The sequence below is a fragment of the Lissotriton helveticus genome, chromosome 5_1, assembly GCF_964261635.1.
Source record: "Lissotriton helveticus chromosome 5_1, aLisHel1.1, whole genome shotgun sequence".
Classification (NCBI taxonomy): domain Eukaryota; kingdom Metazoa; phylum Chordata; class Amphibia; order Caudata; family Salamandridae; genus Lissotriton; species Lissotriton helveticus.
The window spans coordinates 739,413,790-739,440,412 of NC_136065.1; the positions used below are offsets into that span (position 1 = coordinate 739,413,790).

General features: G+C 44.4%; 1 protein-coding gene across 3 annotated transcripts in view; it reads right to left on the reverse strand.

The window, feature by feature from the left end:
- Window positions 1-26,623, reverse strand: part of LOC144754887 (hexokinase-1) — a 1,510,469-nt gene that overhangs the window by 112,699 nt on the left and 1,371,147 nt on the right. For all 3 annotated transcript variants that reach the window (XM_078643208.1, XM_078643209.1, XM_078643210.1), the window contains one exon: window positions 6,147-6,302. In XM_078643208.1, the coding sequence (XP_078499334.1) occupies window positions 6,147-6,302 (156 nt within the window). The remainder of the gene's footprint in view (window positions 1-6,146; window positions 6,303-26,623) is intronic.

The window sequence follows — 26,623 nt, forward strand, 5'->3', positions numbered from 1 at the left end:
GTATTTGGCTAATCCAAAGAGCAATCTTGCAGCGGAGTTCTGAAGTACCTGTAGTTTTGCTACAACCGATTTGTTTACTCCAACCAAAAGCCCATTGCAGTAGTCAAGTTTAGAGAACACTAAGGCTGACCCAACAGTTTTCTGTAGGTTTGTTGGAATAAAAGGGAGTACTTTCCTCAGGATTTTCAAGGTGTAATAAATAGATGCAGTAAACATTATTACATGCTGGGAGAAGGAAAGGGTGGAGTCCATAATGACTCCAAGATTTTTAGCCTAAGTGACTGGGACGGGGACAGTTCCCAATTCTAATGGCCACCAGTCTGAGGACCAAAATGTTGTATCCTTGCCAAAGTAAAACCTCTGTTTTATTCAAGTTTAACTTAAGGCCGTTTTCGGTCAGCCATTCGCTAACACTTCTCATGCACTCCTTGAACTTCAATGAAGTATCCTAATTTTTGCTTGAGGTTGATATAATAATGTGCGCGTCGTATGCGTATGATACCAATACAAAACCATGAGTTTGGATCATACGAGCCAGGTGAGCAACATAAATGTTGAAAAGGGTAGGGCTCAGGGATGAGCCCTGGAGCACCCCACATGGGAGCCTAAAACATTTTGATTTAAAAGCTTCTATTTCAACAAATTGTTCCCTACCACGCAGAAATGACTTAAGGAGTGCGAGGGTTAAACAATCAACTGCTGCCTCACGGTGCCGATCTATTAGAATGCCGTGGTCTACTGTGTCAAAGGCAGCTGACAGTTCTAGCAGTATCAAAGCTGCCGATCCTCCTTTGTCAACTGCTGTTCTGATTTCCTCGGTAGCGGTAAGCAAGGCCAGTTCAGTACTATGTTGGCTTCTAAAGCCATACTGGGTATGATCTTGGACCTCATATACACTGTACGCACATGGTCTATATACCATGCACTATTAGTGCAGAAAGCAAGCAATAATAAAAGCAAAACGGTCGATAAACACTGGAAAAACACAGTTTTTGTTGTTTTTAACGGCCAAAAATGTGTAACCACTCAAAACCACAGTTTTTCTAAGGCATTGAAATCACTTCAAAAGAATGAAAAAGCCCCACCAGAATTTACCAAAGTTCTGTGTCTCTCACGCAGCCCAATAGCTTGTAAATGTAAATACTTTTAACATTCCTTTCAATCCCGTAGAGACTGTCGATCGTACCTCAGAACCTGTGTCCAGCTGTTTAAGAAGACTTATGCAGCCCCACAGGCAGGCTACAGTTCACTGCAGACCACGGCAATTGCCCCACCATAAACTCTGCTCACGTACATCACCACACATAACAACTGACCTGAAGAGCAGGCTGGCAAAGAAGCTGGTCTGCGGCTGACAAGGAGGGAAGCAGGCTGGTCCGATCCACGGGATGCCCCCTGCTGCAGTTCTCTCAATGGCGGCGGAGTGCTTGCAAGAGCAGGCTGCGGGCGGCGAGGAGGGAAGCAGGCTGGCCGGATCTACAGCAGGCACCCTACTGCAGTCCTTAGTGCAGCAGAATACTTGCAGAGCAGGCTGCAGTGCTGACAGCGTGAAAAGATCAGACTGCAGGCGGAGAGGTAATCGACAAAGGCAGCAAAGGCAATAGGAAGCTTTCTGAAAAGCCCGAAAAAAGTCAACTGTGAAGGCTCAACAGCTGACTTTTAAAGGGCCTTCGCTTTCTGCCAGTGCCAGGGATGTGATGTCATCGACGATCTGAGTAAACACAAAAGAGGCCTGATGCAGCAGGAGCATGTGCAGTGGAGCTGGTATTGTGTTTGCTCCGGTGACCCTCTTTTTGGTTACTGACCTTCTTGTGTATTATTGATAACGCACTTCAAGGTCCGCAGGGCCCCAAGGAAGGTGGGCCGGGCCATACTATGAGTACCACAGGGATAGACTGAGTTGTAGGGCGGCTTAGATAGATGACAAAGCCTGAAGCTCACTCACTCTATGAACAGATGTAATTGCCTCAAGGAAGACTACTTTGACAGTCAGAAGCCTTAGGTGACAATTGAGGAGAGGCTCAAAAGGAGCGCACATAATAAAAGTTAGAACCAAATTAAGGTCTAACTGTGGAATGATGAATGGTGGAAAGAGGTGGACGAGACCTTTCAAGAACATATTTACAATAGAGGACTTAAACAAGGAGGTTAGGTCAGGTAACCACTAGAAGGAAGACAGAGAAGAGAAATTCTTTAGGAGTGCCTAGAGCAGTGCCCTGCTGGGCACTGGAACAAATAAAGAGTATGAATTCAGAAAGGGGAGCAAAAAGGGGATCAATGGACTTTTCTGCACACCATGCCACAAATTTCTTCCAACTGCAAGCATATACCATCTTGGAGGAGTGACGCCTGGCTGCCAAAAGACATTACAGACTAATGGGATGAAGGTAGAAAGCTGGCAACTGCCGCCGCTAATTCTCCACGTAAGAAGGCAAAGAGTGGACAGGTTTGGGTGGAAGACCCTTCCCTGCTGCTGGGACAGAAGATCCTCCTGAAGGGGCAGCCTAATCGGAGGATCAATGGCCATGCTCAGTAGTTCGGGATACCGGACTCTCTGTGTCACAGTCTGGAGCCACAAGGGTGACTTGGGCCTGGTCGTTCCTGATCTTCTTGAGAACTCTGGGCAGGAGTGGTTTGGGTGGAAAGACATACAGGAGGCCTGAGCTCCACTCGGCATGATAAGCATTTTTCGAGCAAGAGCCACCTTGGAAACTCCAATGCCCAAAACTGTTGACAATGCACGTTTTCAAGAGAGGCGAACAGATTTAACCAAGGCTTTACACACTGCTGAAAGAGACCTTGCATCATCTCCCGGTGGAGACAGCATTCATGATCCACTAGGCATCTACGGCTGAGTTTGTCCTCCCTGACATTTAGGGAACCTACCACTAGGGATATGCTCTACTGTCCCAGTCGTGTCCAGAGACGTAGGGCCTCTTGATAGAGGGCCCACACCCTCCCGCCCTGTTTGTTGCAGCACCACTTGGCAGTGGTGTTTCCCTTGAACACCTGCACTAGCTTTTCTATGATGGAGGATAGAAAGGCTTTCAATGCCAGTCAGATCGCACAGAGCACCAGCAGGTTGAACTGAAAGTGCTCTTGACCTACCGTAAACTGCAGATAGAGCTCACGGGATGGCAGGACAGGAATGGGAAAGTCGGCATACTCCAAGTCCAATGCTACCATCCAGTTTCCTGGGTCTAGGGCAGACAAGACTTGAGCCAATGGGAGCATTTTGAAAGTATTCTTTTTGAGGAAGCAGATGAGGGCCCGCAGATCTAGAATAGGGCATAGGCCTTTATTCTTTCTGGGAGCCAAAAAGTAGCGGGAAGAACCACCACAGCCTGTATTTTTGTCCCTGGAGTCCTCTCTATGGCTCTCTTGGCCAAGAGAACCATGACTTCTTTGCGGAGGAGAGATCGATTATCCTAAGTAAGCCGGTTGTGGGATGGTGGCATGGAGGGAGAAGTAGTCTTAAAGAGGAGGGAGTGACCTCTTCGGACAATCTGCAAAACCCACCTGCCCAATGTTACGGCCTGCCAGTGGGACAGGTGATGCAAATCCTGCCACCAACTGGGTGCCCATGGTACTAAAGGGAAAGATTAGGAAGGCTTGGTGGCTGCAGGTTGCTGGGGAGGGGTGGGGGGGAGTGGACAGACAAGGCCGCTGGCTACCAGGCAGGTTGAGGGTGGCGTGGGGCTGCAGAGAGGCTGAATCTGCATTGTCACCATAGAGAAGGGTGACATCGAAGGGTATATCCATAAGGGAAGCCTTGCCATCCCCCATAAAGCCAGTCATCCTCAAACAGGTGTAGCGCATTAGGGCATGGTCGATGAAACCACTCTGTCCAGTGACTCGGTCGTGTTGAGTCCACAGTGGATTGTGAACTTTGCTGCATCCCTCCCATCAGCAACAGCCTGGGAGAGGATGGGCAGTGGTGGTGGGGATTGTCCCATTCACAGGAGCCCATGTATTGGGTTTGGACCAGGTCTTCTAAAGGACATCCGTGAGGGCGTCGTTGAACAGGAGTAGCGGTTCGAATGTGGAGACTCCCGGTTGCAGCAGCTCTGTCAAGATGTTAGTCTTGACTGCCTCCGAGGGCAACTGGAGGTCAAGGACCTCAGTCACCCTCCACACCATCACTGGATAGGAAGCTTCCTCCTCCATAGCCACGGTAGGGGGAAACAGCATACCAGCATCTGGAGAAATATCCAGTCCACTGGTTCACCAAGTTCCTCACACAAGTCCATATTAGGGTTTTCTTCATATGGCTGGTATTCTACATGGTCCAGCAATGCCTCCATTCCCTCTGAGTCCTAAACCAAAGGAATAAGGCTCAACCTCCAATCTAGGAATCACAAATCCTGCCGGTGTTGGGCCACGCCCCTCCAGCTCCGTGTTGGAGCTGGGGATCAGGACGGGGACAGTGCCGCCGCCGCCGCCTGTATTGGGACCGACGGCGGATATGGTCGAGGTGGTACGACCAGTGCAGGTTTGGATCCAGGAATGGATCGAAGGGAGTCCACTGGAGCCGGGCTGGGACTGCTGGCGTGGAACCAGATGAAGCCACCTCCAACACCGCCGGCCCGAAGGTGCCCCGGAGGGGTCGGACAACCCAAATATGAGGCGCATGGTCTCATAAAACTCTTTAAGTTGGGCTGGGGGTCGCTCTGACTCCCAGAAAGTCAGGAAGCGCAGATTCGGCCCAGGCGCAGGCTTTACCACTGAGGCAATGCTCCCTCGTCTCAAAGACCTCTTCAACTTCTTCCTCTTGTGCCTCTAACTTCCCGAGGGAATGGAGGCTCCGCAAACGCTCCTAGGACCTTCTTCTCAACCAAGATCTCGATTTTCAAGGAGTCGGCATGAGCTACGGGGACATCTCCCTAAAAGCCATTGGATTCATGGTGCGGCAATCGGAGCCCAATTTCATGTTGTGGTTGCGCACTAAACACAACAGGTAGACAAGGTTTGGGTCTGTCACCGACATCGGCCTGTGTCAGGCGCTTGCATGGCTTGAATCCTGTCTTCCTAGATTACATAACTAACACACCAGGAGGAAAAACATCAAAAGAAGTTGACAAATCGTAGAAAACATCCAGTCAAACACTGACTGAGGAGTAGCTATTCTCTGGATCAACGCTGGCTAGCGCAGAAAGAAATTAACAAAGTAACTGAACTCAGAGCGCCTAGGTGGCGCCTATATAGGTGCTGTAAGCATCACTTCTGGTGCAGACTACGCCAATGGCATACACGGAGCCAATCAAAGTCATCTACCGGCATGCCAGGGTACTACTCACAAAAAATCTTCAAGATCCAGTCTGACGCCTGGAAAATTCAAAGGAAATGAATCTGCAGCTAGAAGTCTCTATCAGATCAATGTATATGATCATAGCACATAACACACACTCTACAAAAAACTAAATTAATAAAGGCCTGCCCCACTATAAGGAGGCAGTAAGAGAGACGTGAAGCCTAAGCAGAATTGCTAAACAACCTTTGGGAAAGCCAGTAGATCTTCCCCATGCACCACAACTGTTATGTCCACTCTCCCAATGACGGTGCCATCAGAATACTTGTCTTCTGTTTAGTTTAGATAGATGAGCTTTGGCTTTTGAATTATAAAAGTACACACTATTATAGAATAACAAACATGTCTTCAATTGGCATTATTTGTAGAGTCAGAGGCAAATAATGATGTGAAGAATAACATGCAGTAATGTGTTTGACTGTGACAATTTCTGTATGGATTCTCCCATTTTCAGACATTTATTTTTCACCCTGCCGCTTCCGCTATTTCCAGCATACAAGGTGTTGGGGTAAAAATCTCTGACCCAACATGTAATTTTCAAAGGAGCGTAGAGTTATCAGCCCCACTGGAAATTACTGCCCACTCACTCATACTTAGAACCTTATAATGTGATAGTTGGTAATTTAAATGAAGGAAAAGACATTTTAAAAATCATATATCAAAAAGCTGCAGATTTCTCCACAAAAAGCTTTAATTCTATTAGTATGGCTCTACTGTTAATATAGAACTTCAACGGTAGGCACTACTTTAATATTGTTTTAAAGAAGGAAGTCTGACAATCACTCTTTCCATAGTCAAACAACTTCTTGTTTCGAAATATATTTACAAAACGGTTTACCTTTCAATCTGTGAAAGAAATTTGGTTTCAAAAATGCTCCTTGTTTTCAACGCTTCTGAGATTTGACCTCTGAAAAGAAAACCCCTTTTCGTAAAGTCAATTAAAATGTTGCGGACGATTTCTCCTAAATACATTCCACTGATCATTTTCTCATACCTGAAATCAGAAATGTAGAAATAGTTAACTACCAGCCACAAAAACTTCAGCTACATTACAAGAGTTTTGAACAACTGTATTGGACATCATCATACTGTGTAATGAAAATTATTTATTTTTATTGGTTAAGTTAGAACGATTTCCAAACAATCGGAGCAATAGAGCAACTGTGACCCTCACCTCACTGATGAGGCCCATAGATGCTGAAATCAGTCTGTGGTTGCTTTTGTGCCTGTTCAAAGGGGACATGGCCTAGCAATTCAGGCTGGACTGTATGCATTTATTGAAACATGCATTTGCAATGCAAATTGGTCTTGCATTTGCTTGAGTTCGAGATATTTGTTGTAAATTATATCTTTTACTTATGTATTATGAGTGTATGTATGGGGTGTGTAGAGGAATTATGTGGGTTGGATTGGAATTGTTAATAGTGGAATAGTGTGGTGTTGAATAGTATGGTGTGGAGTGGATTTGTGTAGTGAAATTATGTGGCACGGTGTGCAGTGGAATTATGTGGATAGCAATTATGTGGTATTGAGTGCACCGGGATTATATGGATTGGGATAGTGTGTTATGAAGTGCAAATACGGGGAATGGTAAATTGTGAAGTGGGAGTTTAATTATGTGGTGTGCTGTTGAATTTTGTGGCATGATATGTTATTCTGTGGTGTGTATTGGATGTATGTGGTGTGTTGTGCAATTGTGTTCTTGAGTTCAATTATGTGCTTTGGTGTCAAATTAGGTGGTGTGTATTGGAAATGTGTCGAGTTGAATTGTGTGGCATGGAACCGTGTGGATGATTTTGCCTTCTGGTGCTAAAAAAACAAATAAGTAGGAGTTAAGCTCCAGATCTGTGGCTTAGGGTGTTGAAAAAAAGATCTTGTTCCAAATGGTCTTTGCAGAATAATAATTCATGGAAAAATGTATCAGTCTGTAATATCCATTACAGAAACTCACTGACGAGAATATTAAGTGACAAAAGGGTATACTGTTTGATTTTCTGCAAATTAAATACGCTGGACTGCTCCTTAAAATCAATGGCAACCGTTAATTCCCGGTCAGTAGGCTCTTGAAAACCAGAAGACAGTCGTTGAAGGGTTAACCCACACAGGTAGGTGAGTGCGCGATTAGTCGGCCTGAGGTGTCAGAGGACTGGCTGCAGTGGAAGGAAGCTTGCAGGGTTGTCTGCTCTGGAGGAAGGCTTGCAGGGGTGTCTGCTCTGTGCGAATGGAGGCTGTACATGTGAGGCGAGGAGGAGGGGCAGAGAAGAATGCCTAATCTGGAATGAAATCGGGAGGTATACCTGCTCCCAAACCAGGTGACGAGGGTACAGAGAGACGCCTGTCCCTGAGGGAGCAGGGTAAAAATGTCTGCTCTGGAGGAGTTGGAGGGAACAAGTGCACATGCCAGCTCTAGGAGTAATGGCATGCGGCCCCTCGAGTCTCCGCTGCTAAAAAAAGCAGGAGCTGGTACGGTGGTCTCCCATAGCCTGTACTGAAGTGTGAGCACCTAGTGAACAAAATGTCCTCCTCTCTTAATTTAATTACAATTTTTTTTGTAGCTGGAAACTTTGTTGCCTGGTATAGGAACAAATGCGACATTAACCACATATAATGAAAATGCTACAGTGGTGACATAAAATGCGGTATAAATATTAGTAGAAAGGTGACAGTGGGTGGTGGATGGAGATGTGTAGGAAGCAGAAGATGAAATTATCTGGGAGGTTGCGCCCGGAGATTGGAAGAGCAGCTCTACAAAGGGGTGAGGGGGTGGCTTCCTTTTGTTTTAACTGCCTGTTAGATTTGGGGGTCTCTAGTTGGCACAGGTAGGTACTTGTGACAAATAGGGACCCTTGCCTCTAGTCAAGGTAAGGGGTACACTCCTAAAATAACCCCTGCTCACCCCCTTGGTAGCTTGGCACGAGCAGACAGGCTTATCTCAGAGGCAGTGTGTAAAGCATTTGTGACCACATACAGTAATCAAGTGACAATACTACAGATGGACACCACACAGGTTTTATATCAAGAATAAGTATTCTTTATATAGACTTAACACAAGACCACAAACAACAAAATCCACAATACTGTACTTAAAAATGGAAGTTTTAGCTTAGTTCTGTTCAGTTCTCAAATTGCAACACTTTAAATCAATGTACCTTACGATGCGTGACGCTTCCACAACAAAAGTGTTGCAGCGATGGAAATGCGGCAAAGTTCCGGTGCAAAGAAATAAAGGTGTGAAGATCTTCCAGATGGAGCACGTTTCTCTGATGATGCGAGAAGTCTCAGCTCGATGAGGCAGCGGCGACACCATTGTTCAGAAATGCGACGACAACGGCTTTGGCAGCGACACTCCTCTCGCTCGATGCGAGACGCTTCCGCTCGATGCGACAACTGCAGCGGTGACAACCTTGTTCAGAGATGCAACGACAGCGGCTCCGACTGCAGCACCCTTCTCTGTGGATGCGAGGCGCTTTTCTTGATGCGGTGCAATGCGTCAGCTACAGTGGCGACATCCTTGTCCAGAAATGCGACGACAGCGGCTGCAATGGCGACAAGCTTCTTCTTCGGTGGGAGTCGCTTCTCTCGATGCGGTGCAATGCGTCAGCAACATCGGCAACATCCTTGTTCAGAAATGTGACGGCAGCGGCTGCGACGGCGACACGCTTCTTCCTCTTGAGTCTCGTTTCCAGCTCCTTGCAACACACAGTCCCTCAGAAGGCCCAAAACAGCAGCAGGCACTTCCAAAGAACTCTTGGGGAGCTGCGGGGTTGAAGTCGGTTGTCCCTGAGACTTCAGCAGGAGGCAAGCTCTGTTCCAAGCCCTTGGAGATCCTTACAAGTTGAAATAAAGTACACAAAGTTCCTTTCTCCTTCCTCTGGCAGTCAGGCAACCACTGCAGGCCAATCCCCCAAGCAGCACTTCAGCTTAGGGATAGTCTCTGCTCAGTTTCTTCAAGTTCCTCTCCTCAGTAAAGGTTTCTTCTTGTTTGTCCAAAAGTGATCTAATTTCTTGGGATCAGGGTCCCAATATTTATACCCCAAAATTATTTTTCCTCTGAGGGCAGAAAGGGCCTTTGCCCATTCCAAACCAGTTCAGGAGCACTCTGTTTACATGACTCCTTCTTTCCTTTCAAGGTGAGGGGTAGAAACATCAGACGCCCCACAGGAGGTGGAGCCAGCCTTGTGGAGAAAAGGCACAGACCTGGAGCACTTAGTTGGCATGATTCCTTCTCTTCTTTCATGGTGCAGGGCAAAGGCATCAACCGCACCACAGGGGGTGGAGCCAGCACTGTGTCGGGCAGGCACAGTCCTATTCAGGTCCCAGGTGCAACTCCTCCCTCCCATCTAGATGCAGATCTCTCTATTTGCCACTGGGCTGACTCATTCTGTCTCCTGGAATAATAATCTAACTGCCCATTCTGGCCTAAGAAGAATAGGTAGCCTTGCAATAGAGGAAAACGAAAATGGCTGTAATTGACTATTAGGGCATGCCACACACACACACACCAGGGCATGTCCTACCGTATACTTACAAGGCACCCTGCCCTTGGGCCTACCATAGGGGTGCCTGATGTGAAGAAAAGGGAAGGTTTAGGGACTGGCAAGTGGGTGCACTTGCCCAGTCACCAAGGCAGTACAAGACTGCACATAGGCTCTGCAATGATATGTCTTAGACACACTTTTACAGGCGGATTCTGTGGGTGGCACAACTAGTGCTGCAAGCCCACCAGCAGCATTTGGTTTACAAGCCCTGGGCACACGCAGTGCACTGTACTAGGGTCTGACAGTAAATCAAATAGGCCAATCATGGAGTCACTAATCCATACATCAATTTATAATAGGGAGAGCATATGCACTTTAGCACTGATCAGCAGTGGTCAAGTGCCCTGAGTCATAAAACAGCCAAAAACAGGTCAGAAAAAATAGAGGAAGAAGGCAAACAGTTCAGGGATGACCCTGCATAAAGGGCCAAATCCTACACTGCCGCTGAACGTTTGGCTTTAGAAACCATGTTACACCATGTCTTGTTGGGTGTAAACAGTGTGGCAACATGTGTGTAGGTAGAAGTGCAAACAGAGTTCTCTGGAAAATGGGCAACAAGGATACAAGGTGCAGTCTTGATGAATGTAGAAATTAAAAACTGGGTTTAATTTATAGACAGATGTTCCCGCTGGAACGTAGATATGTTGAGTTGCTTGCTGTATTCCAAAAACTAATTATTGTGCCTGGGTTCCTGCAAAGCAGGCAAAGAAAACCCATCTTGAAACACAGCACCTCTCAGGAGCAAATTGTTTCAATGCCCCAGGGAGTTCTGTTACCAAGAGTGGATGTCCGCAGGAACTGCGCTCATAATTAAAAATGCCTATTTGTTTTTAGCAGAGAGCACCTATGTCACCAAAGGATTTGTGCATAGCTCATGACCTATCTTTTCGCTTCTTTGATACCACCAGCTTCTGGAGTCCTGGCACACCTGGGAGCTGAGAGGCAGGGGAGGGTCTCCGTTAGCACTGCTTGGCACTCACTAGTGGGGCTCCATGCATGGCTTGAGAATGAGCTCATCATGGTTTTGAATTGCTCGACCGCGCTTGGCTGCAGCATTTACTGGTACGGGCAGGGCCTCTCTATTGTGCGTGTTCCCTTTTAAAAGCATCATTATTATAAAAGAAAGTAAAAGCGTTGCTTGCTGATACAATCTCCACGCTGGGCTGCAGCATTCACATGTGCGGGCAGGCCTCTCAAACGGGCGTGTCCCCTTTTAAAAAACACCATTATTAAAAAAAAGGTAAAAGCTCTGTTTGCTGATACAATCCTAAAAGATAAAACGTGAAAAGATAAACCGCAATATATTCCCTTTAAAAGGTCCACAAAATGCAGCACTAATGAGATGTAAATAGGAGAGTTCCCTTTAAAACAATAATTATTAAAAAAAAAAATTGTGAAGGAGCTTTTTAATATAAGTCAATGAGTGGCAAGTGGTTTGAAAAAGGGGATCTGATATTGTTCTAAAATTGAACAAAAGCAGAGACTGATTTTTTAGCCAGTAGTTAGGCGAATAGTAATGGAAACTCCTTTGTAGGAATGACACTTATGGGAAGTCTTCAACATAAATTAAATGTTATGAATTTTGGATGTTTGTTGTTAATACTGCAACCCAATGCATATGTCTGAATCGCGGGCTCATTCTCAATGCAGCTTTATGAACACTAATATATAGTTGTTGAATTTTATTTATATTCTAACTTCCATTTTCTTTAAGAGTTCAATTTAAACTTTCATCAGGCAACCAAACCTATTTATTCGGCATTAAAGCCATAAAAAGACATTGCATCAATGAAACAGTGATAAAAACATACAATATAAGTAATAAAAAACACCAAATCTAGAATCAATACAATAATAAAATCGTAAAAAGAAATGCACACAATATAGGCTTAGTATGCTGCAAGGATAAAATGCTTCACAATTCATCAAGGTGAACATTTTTAAACACTTTTTCTGAGTCTAAGAGTTTGAAATACATAACAAGTTACAGCAAGACAACAGTGTTCAGATTCTAAGCGTTGAAGATACCGCAGACACCCGTTATAAGATCTGGAGCTTAGGGTGCGTGAAAATGGTATTAAATATTGTTTTTTGGGCACACAGAAAAACTACAAAAGGAACATAAAATGTGCCAATGTTTGCTTAGAAGTGTTGTCGCAGGGGCAGAAGACCAGGGATTGGAACCAGGTACCTTGCTGAGGGTAGGCTAATATATAGTGCAAGGTGCTGAGTCTAACGCGAGTTAAATAAAATCTATGTTCGCTGTTTGAGACCTATGTTAAGTAACGTTCAATCCCTACCTCACACTGTCAAAATGTGTTTCACTGTAAGTTTTGAACTGTTATCAATTTTGTTTGGAAAGTGAAAAAGATTTGAAAGACCTATATCAGAAAAGTCCTTTTTAACATGGGTGAGCCAGGGGATAGAAAAAGCTCGACCCTATCTTAGAAAGTCTTCAGTAACTAAACCAGAGATGGTGGTGAGCTTTGATTGCCAAATCCTAAGCCACATGAGTAGTGGTGCGACATGAACTAAATCCTCTAAGAAAGGAAGTCCAACCTCCAGGTGAGCCGTAAGGCTGACCGTACCTTTGGGGATCGCTAGAAGCCTACATAGGAATTTATGTTCAATTACTGTCTGGAAAGGTATACCATCACGCACTATCCCCATAACACCCCAATGAAAAACGTTTACTTTTGTAAAAGGAGATCCGTTTCTTAATAGGTTTTTGGGCTAATTTGTTGGAAAACCTAAAAAATGGAATCAATGTCCCAAGCAAATTAGCAAGCTCTCTGAGTTCAATGTCTTTCCCAGCTCAGTTTTTCTGTAAGAATTATACCAAGGTAAATGAAGCTCTGAATTTTTGTACTGGGGATACCATCAATATGAAATGAGCAGGAAGGGGTCTCCTTGGGGCCACAGATCATAATATGTGATTTCTGTTGATTCATTTTAAGGTTAAAATACCCAATACAATCTTAAAAGTGGCAAAAAGCATTTGCAAGCCATTGACAGTATGGGCGATCAGGACAGCACCATCTGCATAAAATAGGACGGGTACTAGGCGGTTACCAACTCTAGGAAGATCTATCCCTTTGGCTTGTAGTGTAATTCGAATATTCCCAATAGGCTCTGCGCATTGGAATAACATAAACAATAGTTTAGACGTAGGACTTAGGTCGACTAGGTCACTATTGAATATGTTAGACTTAATTATGAATGCCAGCTAGCTCAGAGGTCACTAAAAACTCTCGAGTACACAAGAAGGGATTCGTTTGTGACAACCGCATAAACATGACAACTTTGCTCCCCTAGAACAAGGAGTATATCGTTGAGGGGGAGCATGACGGCCGGAGGCTAAACGGCCGTGACGGAGCTCCACCTATGCGGTGTACTACGCATGCGTGAGGAGAGAATCGGTAGCAGCTGTAGAATCCAGCGAGCAGGGAATTCAACAAAGCATCTCTAATTAGCGCCCCCGGGATTTTTTGGATGCTTTCTGATGCTCTGAGCCCCCGTGGTTTCTGGCGATTACCGGGCGAGGGCCATCTATCAGTCGGCACCTTTGAGAGCAGAGGCAGGCGAAGCGAAGAGGCAGACACGGAGATGTGCGGCCCCCCTCCCTCTCTCGAAGGCGACATGAAGCGGTGAGCGGTATCGGCTCCAGTGGCTGTAGCCTTTTGTTTGTTTGTTTGTTTGCCCTTAAAACAAAAAAAAAAAGATAAAATAAAACAAAAAAAAAAAAAAGGGGCTCAGAAGCTACACACCTCCAGAAAATCTATCTTAAACCCTGACCTCGTCCTGGGGGGAGACGTGTGGGAAGGTGAGCTCAGAGTCCAGAGCTCAGGGACTAAAAGTACTCCTCATAGCGCCTCTTTGATTACAGGCAATTATTTACTGTGGGACTTCGTTTTTGAACCTTCCCTCTTTATTCGCTTATTCCTGGTTTTCAGGTTTATAAGTCAAAGACTGTTTTTACTCTCAAGACATTACTGGGAAGCGATAGGGAAGATTCCCGGATGGTCAATAGAGGGTTCTTAGCACCTCACGAACCGGCCTGGTTCCGCGAGTTCGGTGCTACCAGATTCTGGAGGGTTAATGTTGGAAGACGTGCTCAGAGCATAATACAGTGGAGAGGATATACTCCACCGTTATTTGTGCAAAGTGAGAGGAGTAAGAGGAGTGGAAGAGAGACCTTTGAAACAAGGAGTGACGGGGAGTCGGTTTTGATAACACTGCTAAAAAATTCAAAGTTGGAAGTCGACAGTAGAACAACATATGCTCCCTTGAGCCCCTCTGGTGGACTGTTGCATATACCTTATAAAAGTAGCAGTGTCAAAGACTCTTGTATGGAGACAGGCAGTCTCGACATAGATAAATTGCAGGCCGGCCTTCCCCAGTAAACTTGGGCAATCCCTTACTAATTGCCCCCGATTCTCTTTCCGTGACGAATAGATACACCCTCCGTAGTCGGGTGGCCAATTTGCCTCAAGTTCACTCCATCACGTCTATCCCTCTTCCAGTAATTCACGTGAAGGCTCTGACCCAGAAGAAAGGGGGGAAAGCGAAAGTGCATAGAGGAAACCACGATACTGGAGATTCAGACACCCCACCAGGAAAAGGGAAGGGGAGGAAAAAGGTGAAAGGAAGGACCCCTGCTTCTTCTAAAGTTACACCCTCTTTAAAAACGTTCTATAAGGTCCTCTCCACTAGTACTTCGAGTAAGACCAGGGATCCATCAAGAAATATGTCATCTTTGATCATGGAAACTCCGAAGGAGGCCACCCAGACCGAGATGCCGGAGGGTAATAAATCTGCATCCATCTCCTCACCCACACAACCGGGACTTTCTAGCTCTCCACTCCCAATATCAACTATGCCCCCCACGGTCAATTCGGTCAATTTGCTCGACCTGGTACACCCTGAGGTGGAACTCTCAAATAGCTTTTCAGCATTGGAAATCCAAGACGAGCAAGCTGGACTAGATGAAGTGGGTATGCTGGATGCCTCTCCATCTACATCGGATAGTCAGCATACATTTGAAGCTCCGGTAGCCTCCGCGGTCACTGCAGCCCCAGGAAGCTCTGCATCTTTAGCTGACATCCTTATGGGTTTGAGAGAAGATCTGGGGAGGCGCTTCGCCACTTCGGAGGCTAATCAACAAGCTATTCAGGCCTCGTGTGAGCTGCTAGCTCGGAAGGTTGAGGATGTTTCATTAAGAACGGATGCCCTGGAAGCAGAAATACCCAAGATCCAGGAAGCGCTAGGAACATCGGCAATCAACATTGACAATTTGGTCAAGCAGAATCGGGAAATGAGAGAAGATATAGAAAGGCTGGAAAACCATTCTAGGAAAAACAATATTAAATTTCTAAATATTCCGGAAGATATTGAGGGCAATGACATCAAAGCATTTATAGTGGCCCTGCTTAAGGCTACTGTGTTGAAGGATTCCCCCGACACGGCGCAGGATTTATTGGTGGATATTCAAAGAGCCCATCGTGATCCTTTCCGCCGGAACCTCAGCAAAGAAAGACCTAGGAAGATCTTAGTTAACTTTCTTACCTACTCTGTTAAGGAGAAGATTTTATCACTGGGACTGAAAGCTGCCCACATTAAATCTGCTTCTTTTTCCACTCCCTTCACTTTCACTACTCGATCAGATATCTCCCACATCACGGCATCTAGGCAATGGGAGATGGGCAAGAGGTTGGCAACCTTTAACTCCTTGGGGGCCCGTGCACAAATGAAATTCCCCGCATCTCTGAGGGTCATGTGGAATAATCATATGTACAATTTCCGGCAGGTGGAGGAGGCAGATGGCCTGATAGAAAAAATCCAAGCTGGGAATAAAGGAGAGAGGGGAGTCGGTCTGCAGGGGTCGATGCCATCAGGGGGAGCTGGGTCCGGGTCAGGGTCAGGGTGAGCAACAATACTGATCATTTCTGGATGGGCCTATTAAGAATTTCAATGATAGAAACATGACTAGTATGGTATATCTACTGTTTAAATTAAATGTTCTAAATAGTAACGCAGCTTTCTCTTTTCCTTTTTTTTTTTGTTTTTTTCTTTCCCTTGCTGGTCTCTTTATTTCCTTTTTCTCTCTCTTCTGACTTTTCTTCAAACACCGCGTAGGGGGTGGGCCCGTCGAAGAGCAAGTTGCTCAAGAAGACAAAGAGGGTTCCCCAGGGTGGGATGGGGGGGGGGGTAGTCAGGTCACGGGGGGGAAGCAGTGGGGAGAAAAAAGAAAAAATGTGTCCTTATCGCAACAAATTGTACAAGAAATATTTACGCCAATCAACATCTTTTCATTATACTGTTCAGTCGGGTGCTGGAGTAAGTGCGGGGGGAGGAGTTCACAAAAATGGTGCAGGGCGATATAGGTTTTTTATCGTGGAATGTTAACGGGCTTAGATGTATCCGACGTAGAAGATTAATATTTAAATATCTGGAACAGTCAGAAGCTAAAGTGATCCTGCTCCAGGAAACACATCTGACATCTGCAGAAGCTAAAGAGGCCTTTGGGAGAGTTAGATGGATTGATGCTTCTTGCTATTCAAATCAATCCGTCACCAATAAAGGGGTGGCGATATTAATTAAGGTCGGCTGCGGCGGCTCAATAAAATCATTCTTAACTGACCATTCAGGTAGATGGGTGCAAGCTCTGATCAACATTAGGGGGAGGGATCTCACTGTGGTTTCATTTTATGGCCCCAATATAGATGATCCTGTATATATACATAAGGTCCAGGACAACCTGTCAGGAGTCAGTTCAATGTTACTTATAGGAGGAGATTTCAATGTCCTTCTTGATCCTAGGCAAGACCGTTCTAACCACCGTCTGGCGGTAGTGGCTCCAAAGACGCGACATGCGATGAAGAATATGATTTCAGACCTGGGACTAATAGACGCATGGAGAGCGAAAAATGGGCCGGTCCCAGGCCATACTTACTATAGTAAAAAACATGGCCACGCTTCAAGACTAGACTATATCTTATTAGATCGAGAAGGCTTGGAGTCAATGAAGGACATGGATATTTTACCTAGTGTATTATCTGATCATGCACCTATTCTGGTCACATTCAATATAGGAGGTGATAGGCCGAAAGTAAAGTCTAGATGGACTCTTAAGCGAGGGGCCTTATATGATCAGGATGTTGTCTCTAGGATAGAAACTTCCTCTGTCAATTTCTTCTCTGATAATTTAGGATCGACACCCCCTGAATTTGTATGGGACGCCTACAAGGCGTGTGTCCGTGGTCAATTTCATGGCGCAATAAGCTCCTGTAACAGGAAAGAGGCTGTTAAATTTAAAACAATAGAGGACAAGATCTCCTCTTTAGAAACACTGAGAATAAACCTAAATGCGGAAGACGCCCCCCGAATCTCATCTGAAATTGATCTTCTCCGTCAAGAATATCGGGGGCTCCTAGACCAGAAGGTTAGGGCGCAATGGGCCTCTTACTCTATGGAGAACTATGAATATGGAGAAAGAGCAGGCGTAGTGCTGGCAGGGAAAATAAGAGCAGACCGAGTTAAGAATAACATCAATAGGCTGATTATAGATGAACAGGGCACGATATCATGTCAGCAGACAGAGATGGAAAAATGCTTTTTTGCACATTTCTCTGAGCTATATAAAGAGGAGCCATCCAGCAGTTCAGTAAATGCTATGCGTTGGTTGGAAGATAAGGATCTACCCAACCTATCGGAGGAGGGTCGTACCCTGCTAGATAGTCAATTTACTGTAGAGGAGATTAAATCACAAATTAATAAAATTAAAAAAAATAAAGCAGCTGGACCTGACGCTCTACCGGGTGAGGTCTATAAAATATTCATAGATTTATTAGCACCTAGACTGTGTGAATTGTTTAACTTTATCTATAGCCCACATGGTAAAATCCCACCCTCTTGGAAAGAGTCCATCATCGTTTTGCTATTAAAACCAGGCAAAGATCCCCTCAGGACGGAGTCTTATAGGCCAATCTCCCTGCTAAACGCCGATTATAAGATCTTCACTGGTGTGTTGGCAGGGAGACTGGCCAGGCTGGCTCCGTCCCTGATTAACCCAGACCAAAAAGGTTCTGACCCTTCAACTCATAGGCTGTATAGATCTTGCGGTGACGCGGTCGGAGCCATTGGCGGTGGCTGCCTATGACGCCGCCAAGGCGTTCGATCGCGTCAATTGGTGATTTCTGTGGGATGTGCTTAAAACTATGAGGTTCGGGGGGGATCTTCATTAATACCCTCAGGAGTTGTTATGAGGGAGCCTCAGCAGCAATATTGCTGAATGGCTTGCTCTCTCCTAGACTTAATGTGGGGAGGGGGACTAGACAGGGGTGCCCTATATCGCCCCTTTTGTTTGACATATACATTGAGCCCCTGGCTCAGGCACTCCGATTGGATAACAGGGTCACTCCTTTTAGAATAAATGATTATTCCTCTCAACTGGCCCTTTATGCGGATGACTTAATGATTTACACCAGTAATCCGGCGGAGGTATTCCCCAGAGTAGAGGAGATCATGCTGGAATATGGACAGTATTCTGGTTATTTAATAAACAATACTAAAACTGAAATAATGTGCTGGGGAGTAGATAACTGGGACGGCCCGCAAAGTAACCAGTTTAGATATTTAGGAGTTCTAATTACTTCCGACCTTAAGGATATTGCAAAGGTCAACCTGACGAAGGTTATTAAGGATATTTGTTTGTTGTTTTCGAAGTGGCAGAATATCCCTTTGACGATATACGGCCGGGTTAACCTGGTTAAAATGGTTATTTTACCCAAACTAACATATATATTCAATGCTATACCTGTAACCTTTCAAAATAAAGTTCTGGGGAATATTCAGGGGAAGATAGGTAGCTTCATCTGGGCAAACAAGAACGCTCGGTTCTCATGGAAAAAACTTAAAAGAAGTCTGTTGAAGGGAGGAATGGCACTGCCGGATGTTCTCTGGTATTCTTTCTCCTTTCAATTAAAAAACATTCGTACCCTCTTAACCGTTCCAGACGATTCTCACTGGGGTCGGATATTAAAGGCGATGCTAGACTTAGAAGGGGGAGGTCCGGGTTTCTTGTATAAATACGGGTCTCCAAGATTCTTCAAAAAAGTTCGTCTAAAGGTTTTAAGATCTGCTTTGACGTTGTGGTGCAGACTGAAGAGATGCTGGGATATAAAATACTATTCAGACCTGGCCCCCATCTGGGACTCCCCAGGCACACCACTATGCCTAAATGACAGTCTTTCCCAAGCTGTTAGAAGTGCAGGCGTAATCACCTGGTCAGATCTTGTCACGGCGGAGGGTGTTCTTCCATGGGAAGTTCTGCGGGCTAAGATCGGGGATTTTTTTTCCCGTTTCAAATTCATCCAACTCCGCTCCTGGTACGACACAGAGAAAGACAATATAGGGGGTAATTGGGAAATTGAGGAAGCTCTCCAGTCTGTCGGCGTTAGGAAGAAAGAGGTAGCCCTCTGGTATAGAGAATTGTTGAATTCAGAAGTCACCACAGTCACGCCTCTACACCAGGTTTGGAGTGCATCTGCCTTTGAGGCCCCTGCCGCTGAGCTCTATGAAAGATCTCTTAAATTTCTATATAAGTTTGTTAAGTCGGCCTCACTGAAAAAGAATCACTACTATGTATTAAATAGGTTGTATTTCACGCCAAAAAAAATAGCTACGTTTGTTTCCCCCCCCCTTTGTGTCCAAGGTGTGATTTAGTAGAAGCCGATGATATACACATGTTCTATGACTGCCCGGCAATTGGCCCCTTTTGGACAAAAGTGGGAGAGGCACTTGATAATGTTTTAAAAACAAATATTGGTTTGAACGGGGTGAGGGTAATGTTTGGTTTAGACTTGGAAACTACTAATGAGCTCAGTGAGGATCAGATAGCATTAGCCTTCACTCTAACTATCATTGCCCGTAGAGAAATCTGCATGTTATGGAAAGATCCAGCCCCCCCACTACATGATAAGTGGCTACGGTCTGTTCTTAAAACTGCACTGTTAGAGTTGGGGGCTACACGTAATAGAAATACCACAGTTTGGCTTCCATTGTGGGAATGGGCACTTGAGCTGAGGTTGGTATCCGATTCCGTGTCTGTCCAATGATTACACCGGGTCCCGGGATAAAGGGGCAGCCAGGACGGCTTCGGGTGCAGCATGGACCCTGACCCTGGGCGCACAAGAGAGAAAGGGTTGCTGGTGTCTTTCTTTTGCAAGTACCAAAGGTGAGATGAGGACAACAAAAAAAAAAAAAAAGAACAAGGAGTATATCTCCAGAGTCACGGAAACAATAGATAGCTATTTTACTCAGTCAATCGTGCATGCATAGTTTCACCAGAAGTGCAGAGAAATGGAGAGACAGGCGTTTTCAATAAAAGAGGTTATTTATTGAACAATCTTCTTTCTCATGTCATGCAAGAGAAGTGAATTGCTACAATCGCAATACTTGTCATAAAGTAAAGTGCGTACAGTAAAAGGAGTATTATAAAATAATACTGTAAAAGCATGGTATGGTTTCTAAGCCATACGGTGTTTAAAATGGATAAAATACATACAATGATAAAATAATGACTAAACGTACTCAACTGTTGCTTCTAAGATACGCCTACCCCGGTGTACCTAACCTAAGCCTAGTACATGGGAAGGAGTAAGTGAGATGTAGTTTGAGTTAAGATAGTTTCTGCCAAGAATCTGAATCAAGAATTCTCTAAGGGTCTAATCAGCTCCCTACCTTGGTTATAAAATGAAGGAGGTCTTGTGGTGGAGAAGTGTGGCTCACTGCTTAGAGGAGGCAGACCTGAAAGCAGAGGTCAGCCCGGGACCAGGGTTCAATTCCCGGCTTGGCTGGGTCTTGAGTCCTAAAATGTCCATGGGCTCGACAATTCTCGCTCCTGTGCCTACTCGATTCACGGGTTCACACTCTGCGACTCTGGGCAATAGCTTGCTTAATCTCCACAACGGCCCCTCGCGGCGGGATGCCTGGCTTTCACCTTGCGGATACCCTGCCAGGGTTATCTCACAGGGGAATACCAGGACGGGTTCCCTAAGCAAGCGCTTAGAAACCGCTTGGTGATTTGCGCTATATAAATTCCTGTACATTTACATTTACATTTGTATCTCTCTCTCAGGACTCGATCACCCAGCAACCCGCGAGGGTGACAGGGAAACACTGGAGCTGGATTTCTCGGCAGGAGAAAAGACAGCGTCTCTCTCAGAGCGTCAATGGGAGGGTCGGCTTCCTTCGGCACTCGCTACAGCAGGGCGTCGGGCAAGTAGATAGCCGATCTGCTCCAAACCACCGTGTGTTTTGCTAGGGCAGATGCTGGCATATTTATACCTGGAAGGTGCGGAGTTTGACGTAAGGTTGGACATAAGACGTCACTAAGAACTCGCAGTTCTTTCAGGACTCCAGGAGTTCTAGGACAAATCAATACAGAAGCAGGGGGAATTCCCGGGCTGCTGGAGGCTTGGTTTGTTTAACAACGCGTTGTGCTTTCTAGGAGTCTATAGGAGTAGCCTTGCCGTATTTGGACTGCATTGGCTATGACTTAATATGGGTATGATTCTTATGCCTTTATAAGGATATGATTTGATATAACCACATAAGGGCATAAATCGGGAATATTTAAATAGAGTCCTAGATTTGTCTACAACACCCACTCCACGTATAATGTCCATCATTACTAAATACTAAGCAATTTAAAACATATCTATGCATGTGTTTTCCATCCCACCCCAAAATACATAAAATGCATTTGAAATGGCATATACACGAAAATGAGTATTATACTGTACGTTTTTTGTAAGCAGTGGTATAATTCAGATAATGCATATATTGTACATTGGAATAATGACTGAATGAATCACGAAATTTACATTTATGAAATGGCTCTTAATACAGAAGAGAAGGTCGAGACCATTTCATCACATATTTATACAAGACTGTACATGTGCTAGAGGCTAAGTCAAAATATCGTCTCTAGAGTTCCTAAAAATAGAAATCTTGTTCTCTAAGACTAGTTCTACTTTAAGCAGAGTATCATGTGCCAAAAAGGTAAATATTTTGGTAACGTGGAAAAATATAATTTCGCTTTCAGGGAAGAAAAAAATAGTTCCAGAGTTTTTAGAAGTTCTGTTTATCAAAACTGAAGGCCGAATTCAGAGTTCAGGGAACGCTGTGTACTCGTGTTTTCAAAAGTTATTCTCGTTGTTAGGAGAGAACATTAACCCAGATAGGCTGGCAAAGAATTCGTCTACAACAGTAGGTGAAAGTTGGACCATGTCCGAAAAAGTAGAAATAGTGCATATGTGTGATGCATTGCCGTCATCGTTGTCTAGATCAGCAATGGTCACAGAAGGTTGTACCTGTGTGCTGCTTTCATCTCGTACCTCACCGCCACCTAATCATAATGGTGAGGTCTCAACGAATGCCGTCATCGGAATAGGTAGCCGCTGGGGACAACACGTTGCATGAGCCGTTACGGAACCAAGCAAAGTATCGATATCCATAGGTACTGCTGATGGGAGTGTGAGACAGACGTCTAACACGCATTCTTCTCCGCAGAGCAGGCATCGTAGAAAAGGTAGGATTCAATCTTGCCAGATTGGTCTGAATGAAAGAAACTAGGTAGTATTCAGATCTCTTAGCCGAGCCAAGCCGAGGACTTTAGTAATCCGATCTCGGTATCGCATTGCTAGGATCTTTTCTTCCATTGTAGCCTGAGTTTTGTCTGTGGCTTGACTTGCCATATCGGAGTAGAAGGAACAAAAATAAGATTCCTGCTACGAGTCCCAAGATGAGAGGCAGGCCGCCGAACACAGAGTGCACAAAATTCGGGAAGATGCTCAGGACTGCTTCTAAGGGTGGTACCAGTCCCGAAAAAATTGTCTTAAATACATGTGCGATGCCACTGGTATCTGACATGTTCAAGATTTGACTTAACATTTCTACGAAATGCACGGGGCAATTTGTTGATAATAATGTATGTATCTCTTCTGCTGTCCTTGCGACTTGCAGATCATACGTTTCTCTCGAGGAGGTTAAAGGCACAGTTGTTTGTAAAAGAATGGACTTCATTCAGCTTAAAGTATCAATTTGAATAGAAGAGATATTCAATGAAGGCCATATTGCTGCCTCCTTGTCTGGTTTGCTGTTTGGATACAATACTTGCATACAGCAAGTGACCCTGGATGTAACACTGACGAGATAGGCCGTTCCTGGCAACATGCCACAACAGCTGCGGTCACTTAACATAACGTAACTGCCGTTGGAAAGTTGTCTGAAAAAAGGCTCTGTGTAGCAGGGGTGCCGTGCAGGTGGCATGAAAGGTTATTCGATGAACATTCGCAGGCTCCATGCAAGTTAATTCATTGACACAGAAGTATACCGCTTAGTGAATTTTTACAGTTGTTACCACTAAGAAATACCTCTTTTTTCCCCACACTCCAACATCTATGTGTGTAAGCTAAATTCCAGGTTGACTTGATGTACCCTTTACCTAACCTTTCATACAGGCCCGCTGGTATGTGCTTTTGGCAATATTGAAACTGAAAAGTTGTTATCGGAATTGTAATGGTGCCATGTATTATCCATTCAATGACAGGTTTTTCGGAGACTGTCAAGGGTAATCTTTCTAGTTTTTCAATGCTCAGCACCGTATAGTCTGCCCCTCTTTGTGCCAAAGAGATTTGTTTATCTGTAAGGTTAAAGATAGAAAATAATGACGTTGTGTTGATTAGACGCCATGGCACGTAGCTTGAACGGAGATTTTGTAACGTCCAGCCTAACTGTACAATAGAACGTAATTGGGACTGGCCATGTTGTAACATTAGCATATCCTGTTCTATTATATCAATAGCAGATGATACAATGCTGCCCAGTGAATAAATTCTGGAGGACAGAGTCGTTAACCCATTGTCCACTACAGACAGTATTTTTTCCAAATTAATACGATCAATTTCTCTTATTTTTTCAGCAGTTTCAATTTGCGTTACTTTCCAAGCTTCGTTGCAAGCAGCATACATACCGGCGTATATGAAACGTTTTTGGCGCTGTTTGCGAGGTCCCAATAAGAAATCTCGCAAGTCAGCACCTTCTTTAAGTAAAGTCAAGTGTTGCTTAATTTCAGGTAGTGTGGATTTCTGTAGCCATTCGAGGCATAGTTTTCCTACACTGTATGTTGTTATTATCCCTGGATGTTGTCTCTGGGAATATCTTGGGTCTGGCCTGTTCTGTTTGAACCCCTGTGTTTTGTTCAGGAATCTATCTTGACAGTTATTAGTGTCTGTGGGCCAGATCAACCATTTTCTACAATCAGGATTAGTTCTGTTTTGATGTAAAATATGGGATACGTCTATCTCCACATCTGTAGTGCTATTACTATCAGGTATGGGCTTTGGTATAGACGGTTTGTTTAAGTCCTTTATCTTGGCTATGCCAAGACCGGTTGTTTGTTGAATGGTGTCATTCAGGAACATCATTTGTTCTGGGATCATGCAGGCTCTGAATAATGATTCTAAACCTTGTACCTGCCAGTCTTTTGTACCCCAGATATTTTTTGTCTCAATGTTGTTTTTCCAAAATTCAAAACCAAATGTAGACAATTGTTCATAAAATTTTGCAGAATAAATCAGTTTAGTATTTGTCAACATGTTTTTATTCCTGTCTTATTCATAATTTTTAAATAAAACGTTTCTGGATCAGTGTTATTAAACCCTGAGAAATATGGAAATTTCTCATAAAATGTTTTCGAGCTGCCTTTTGGCGGTGTTGGACAATGTTCCCATTGATTATAAGTAAAAACATTTCTAGGATTAGCAGATTTATGCAAATAGTGATGCCCATAATGATTAAAGCAATACATTTCTTTATAATCTGATGAACCTTCTAAATAGTCATGTTCTGTAAATTTTGCTGACATTTCTAAATCTGACATCATATTATTAATAGTTTCAAAGTCCCAATCATCAGAGAAAGTACTAGGTGATACAAAGTCACTTAAAGAAACCTTGAACTGATGTAGATATTTCAAGAGTTCAACCGGGCCATAGATGTCGTAATCAGTAGCGTCCCATGCTACACCACCAGGTATAGGAATGGCTGTGATGTTTACTGACGATAGTTCTCTTTTTTCAGTGTGAGATGATCTGTGAGGCTTTAGAACCAAGTTGATTTTCTGACTTGCTGTGTCCATTGTACTGTTTTTTGCATCAATCATTCTTCCCAAGCTTAAAACCAAAATGAGCCAGAGCAGGAGGAAAAGTACACCTAACACAATCCATAATTCAATCCATGGTGAAATCAGATATGTTTCTCCAAGTTGATGAAAGAGTTCTGTTATTTTTTCTTTGAAAGTTTTATTTGCTGGCTTTTCTTCATGTTCACTTGGTTCTTCAGAAAAGTCATCGAAATTGATGAAGTAGCCAGATGCAGTTCTGTCAATTGTTGGAATTGCTTCCGGATTTTCATTAATCTTTGGATTTGTATGGTCAGAGGCTACATCATTGTAGACTGGTGTTTCTTGACGAACAGTTGCAATTTGGGTTTCAAGAGACACAAGTTCCATGGGTTTGTTGCATAGTCCTTTATTCACTGCAGGTTTATCAATTGTGATTAGTCTCTCAGTTTGAACCTCTTGAATTGTAGCAAGGTTTGGTCTTCTGCCACATCTTGGGAGTCCACTGGGCCTACTACTTATTATTGGCCACATGATTGTGGTTTTACCAGGTCGATTGATACAACTCTGTTCTCCTTTTTACCAGCAAGGGGCGGTAGTACTACTGATCTTGTTCCGCTGATTGCTAAGACAGGTACTGCTTTCCTGTAAGAAGGCCCAAATTCCTCCTTCAACGCGATCTTTTCTCTGACCAGATCCCCAATCTTTGGAATCCAGACAGGTCTTGCTGGGACAGGTGGTTTTTCTTCAGTGGCCGCTGGCTTTAACTTTGTGTTACTTAGACTTCTTCTTGTTTCATTTAAGTCCTGTAAAACAGCCAAACGATCTTTGATATCAAAGGTTTTTTGTTCCACCACTGAAGTCTAACTATCGAGTTCTTCGATTAACATTCTTGTACCAAACAAAAGTTCATATGGAGTGATTCCACCCAGAGAATGTCTTGGCAGATTATTAAGACTACGTTGGACACTTATTAGATGTTTGACCCACCCATCACCCGAACCTAATACCCTCGCTGTTATAGATTGCTTTATGTCACTGTTTTTTCTCTACACTACCGCATTTCCCTCAGGATGGAATGGACTAGAGTACCGCAATGCAATGCCCAAGCTGGCCATGGCCTCCTTGTAAGCTCGAGAGCTAAACGCAGGACCCTGGTCAGAATGTAGCATGCCAATTGCGTATGTGCTGATAAAGACTCGCAAATCTTTTATAACAGTTCTGGCGTCAGCCGAGCGCTGGGGCCACATCCAAATGAATCTCGTGCAGGAATCCACTGCGACCATGATATATTTATAGTTGCCATCCCTTTGCAAGGGACCACAGTGGTCCAGTGAACGCATGCTAATGGTTTATCTGAGAATAGAAGGGGCGTCTGCGTAGGTCGTTTCACTGTTGATACCTTCATTTTTTGGCATATTTCGCATTCTAAAACATAGTTTCTAGTCTGTTTTCTCATGTGTGGCCACCAATATCTCTGTTTTAATAATAACGATACTGTGGCGGAAACACCAGCATGTGCAGAGGTGAGCCCTTCATGTGCCGCTAAAATTAGTCCTAACCTATGTTCCATGTTTGGAATTGCCCTATCCC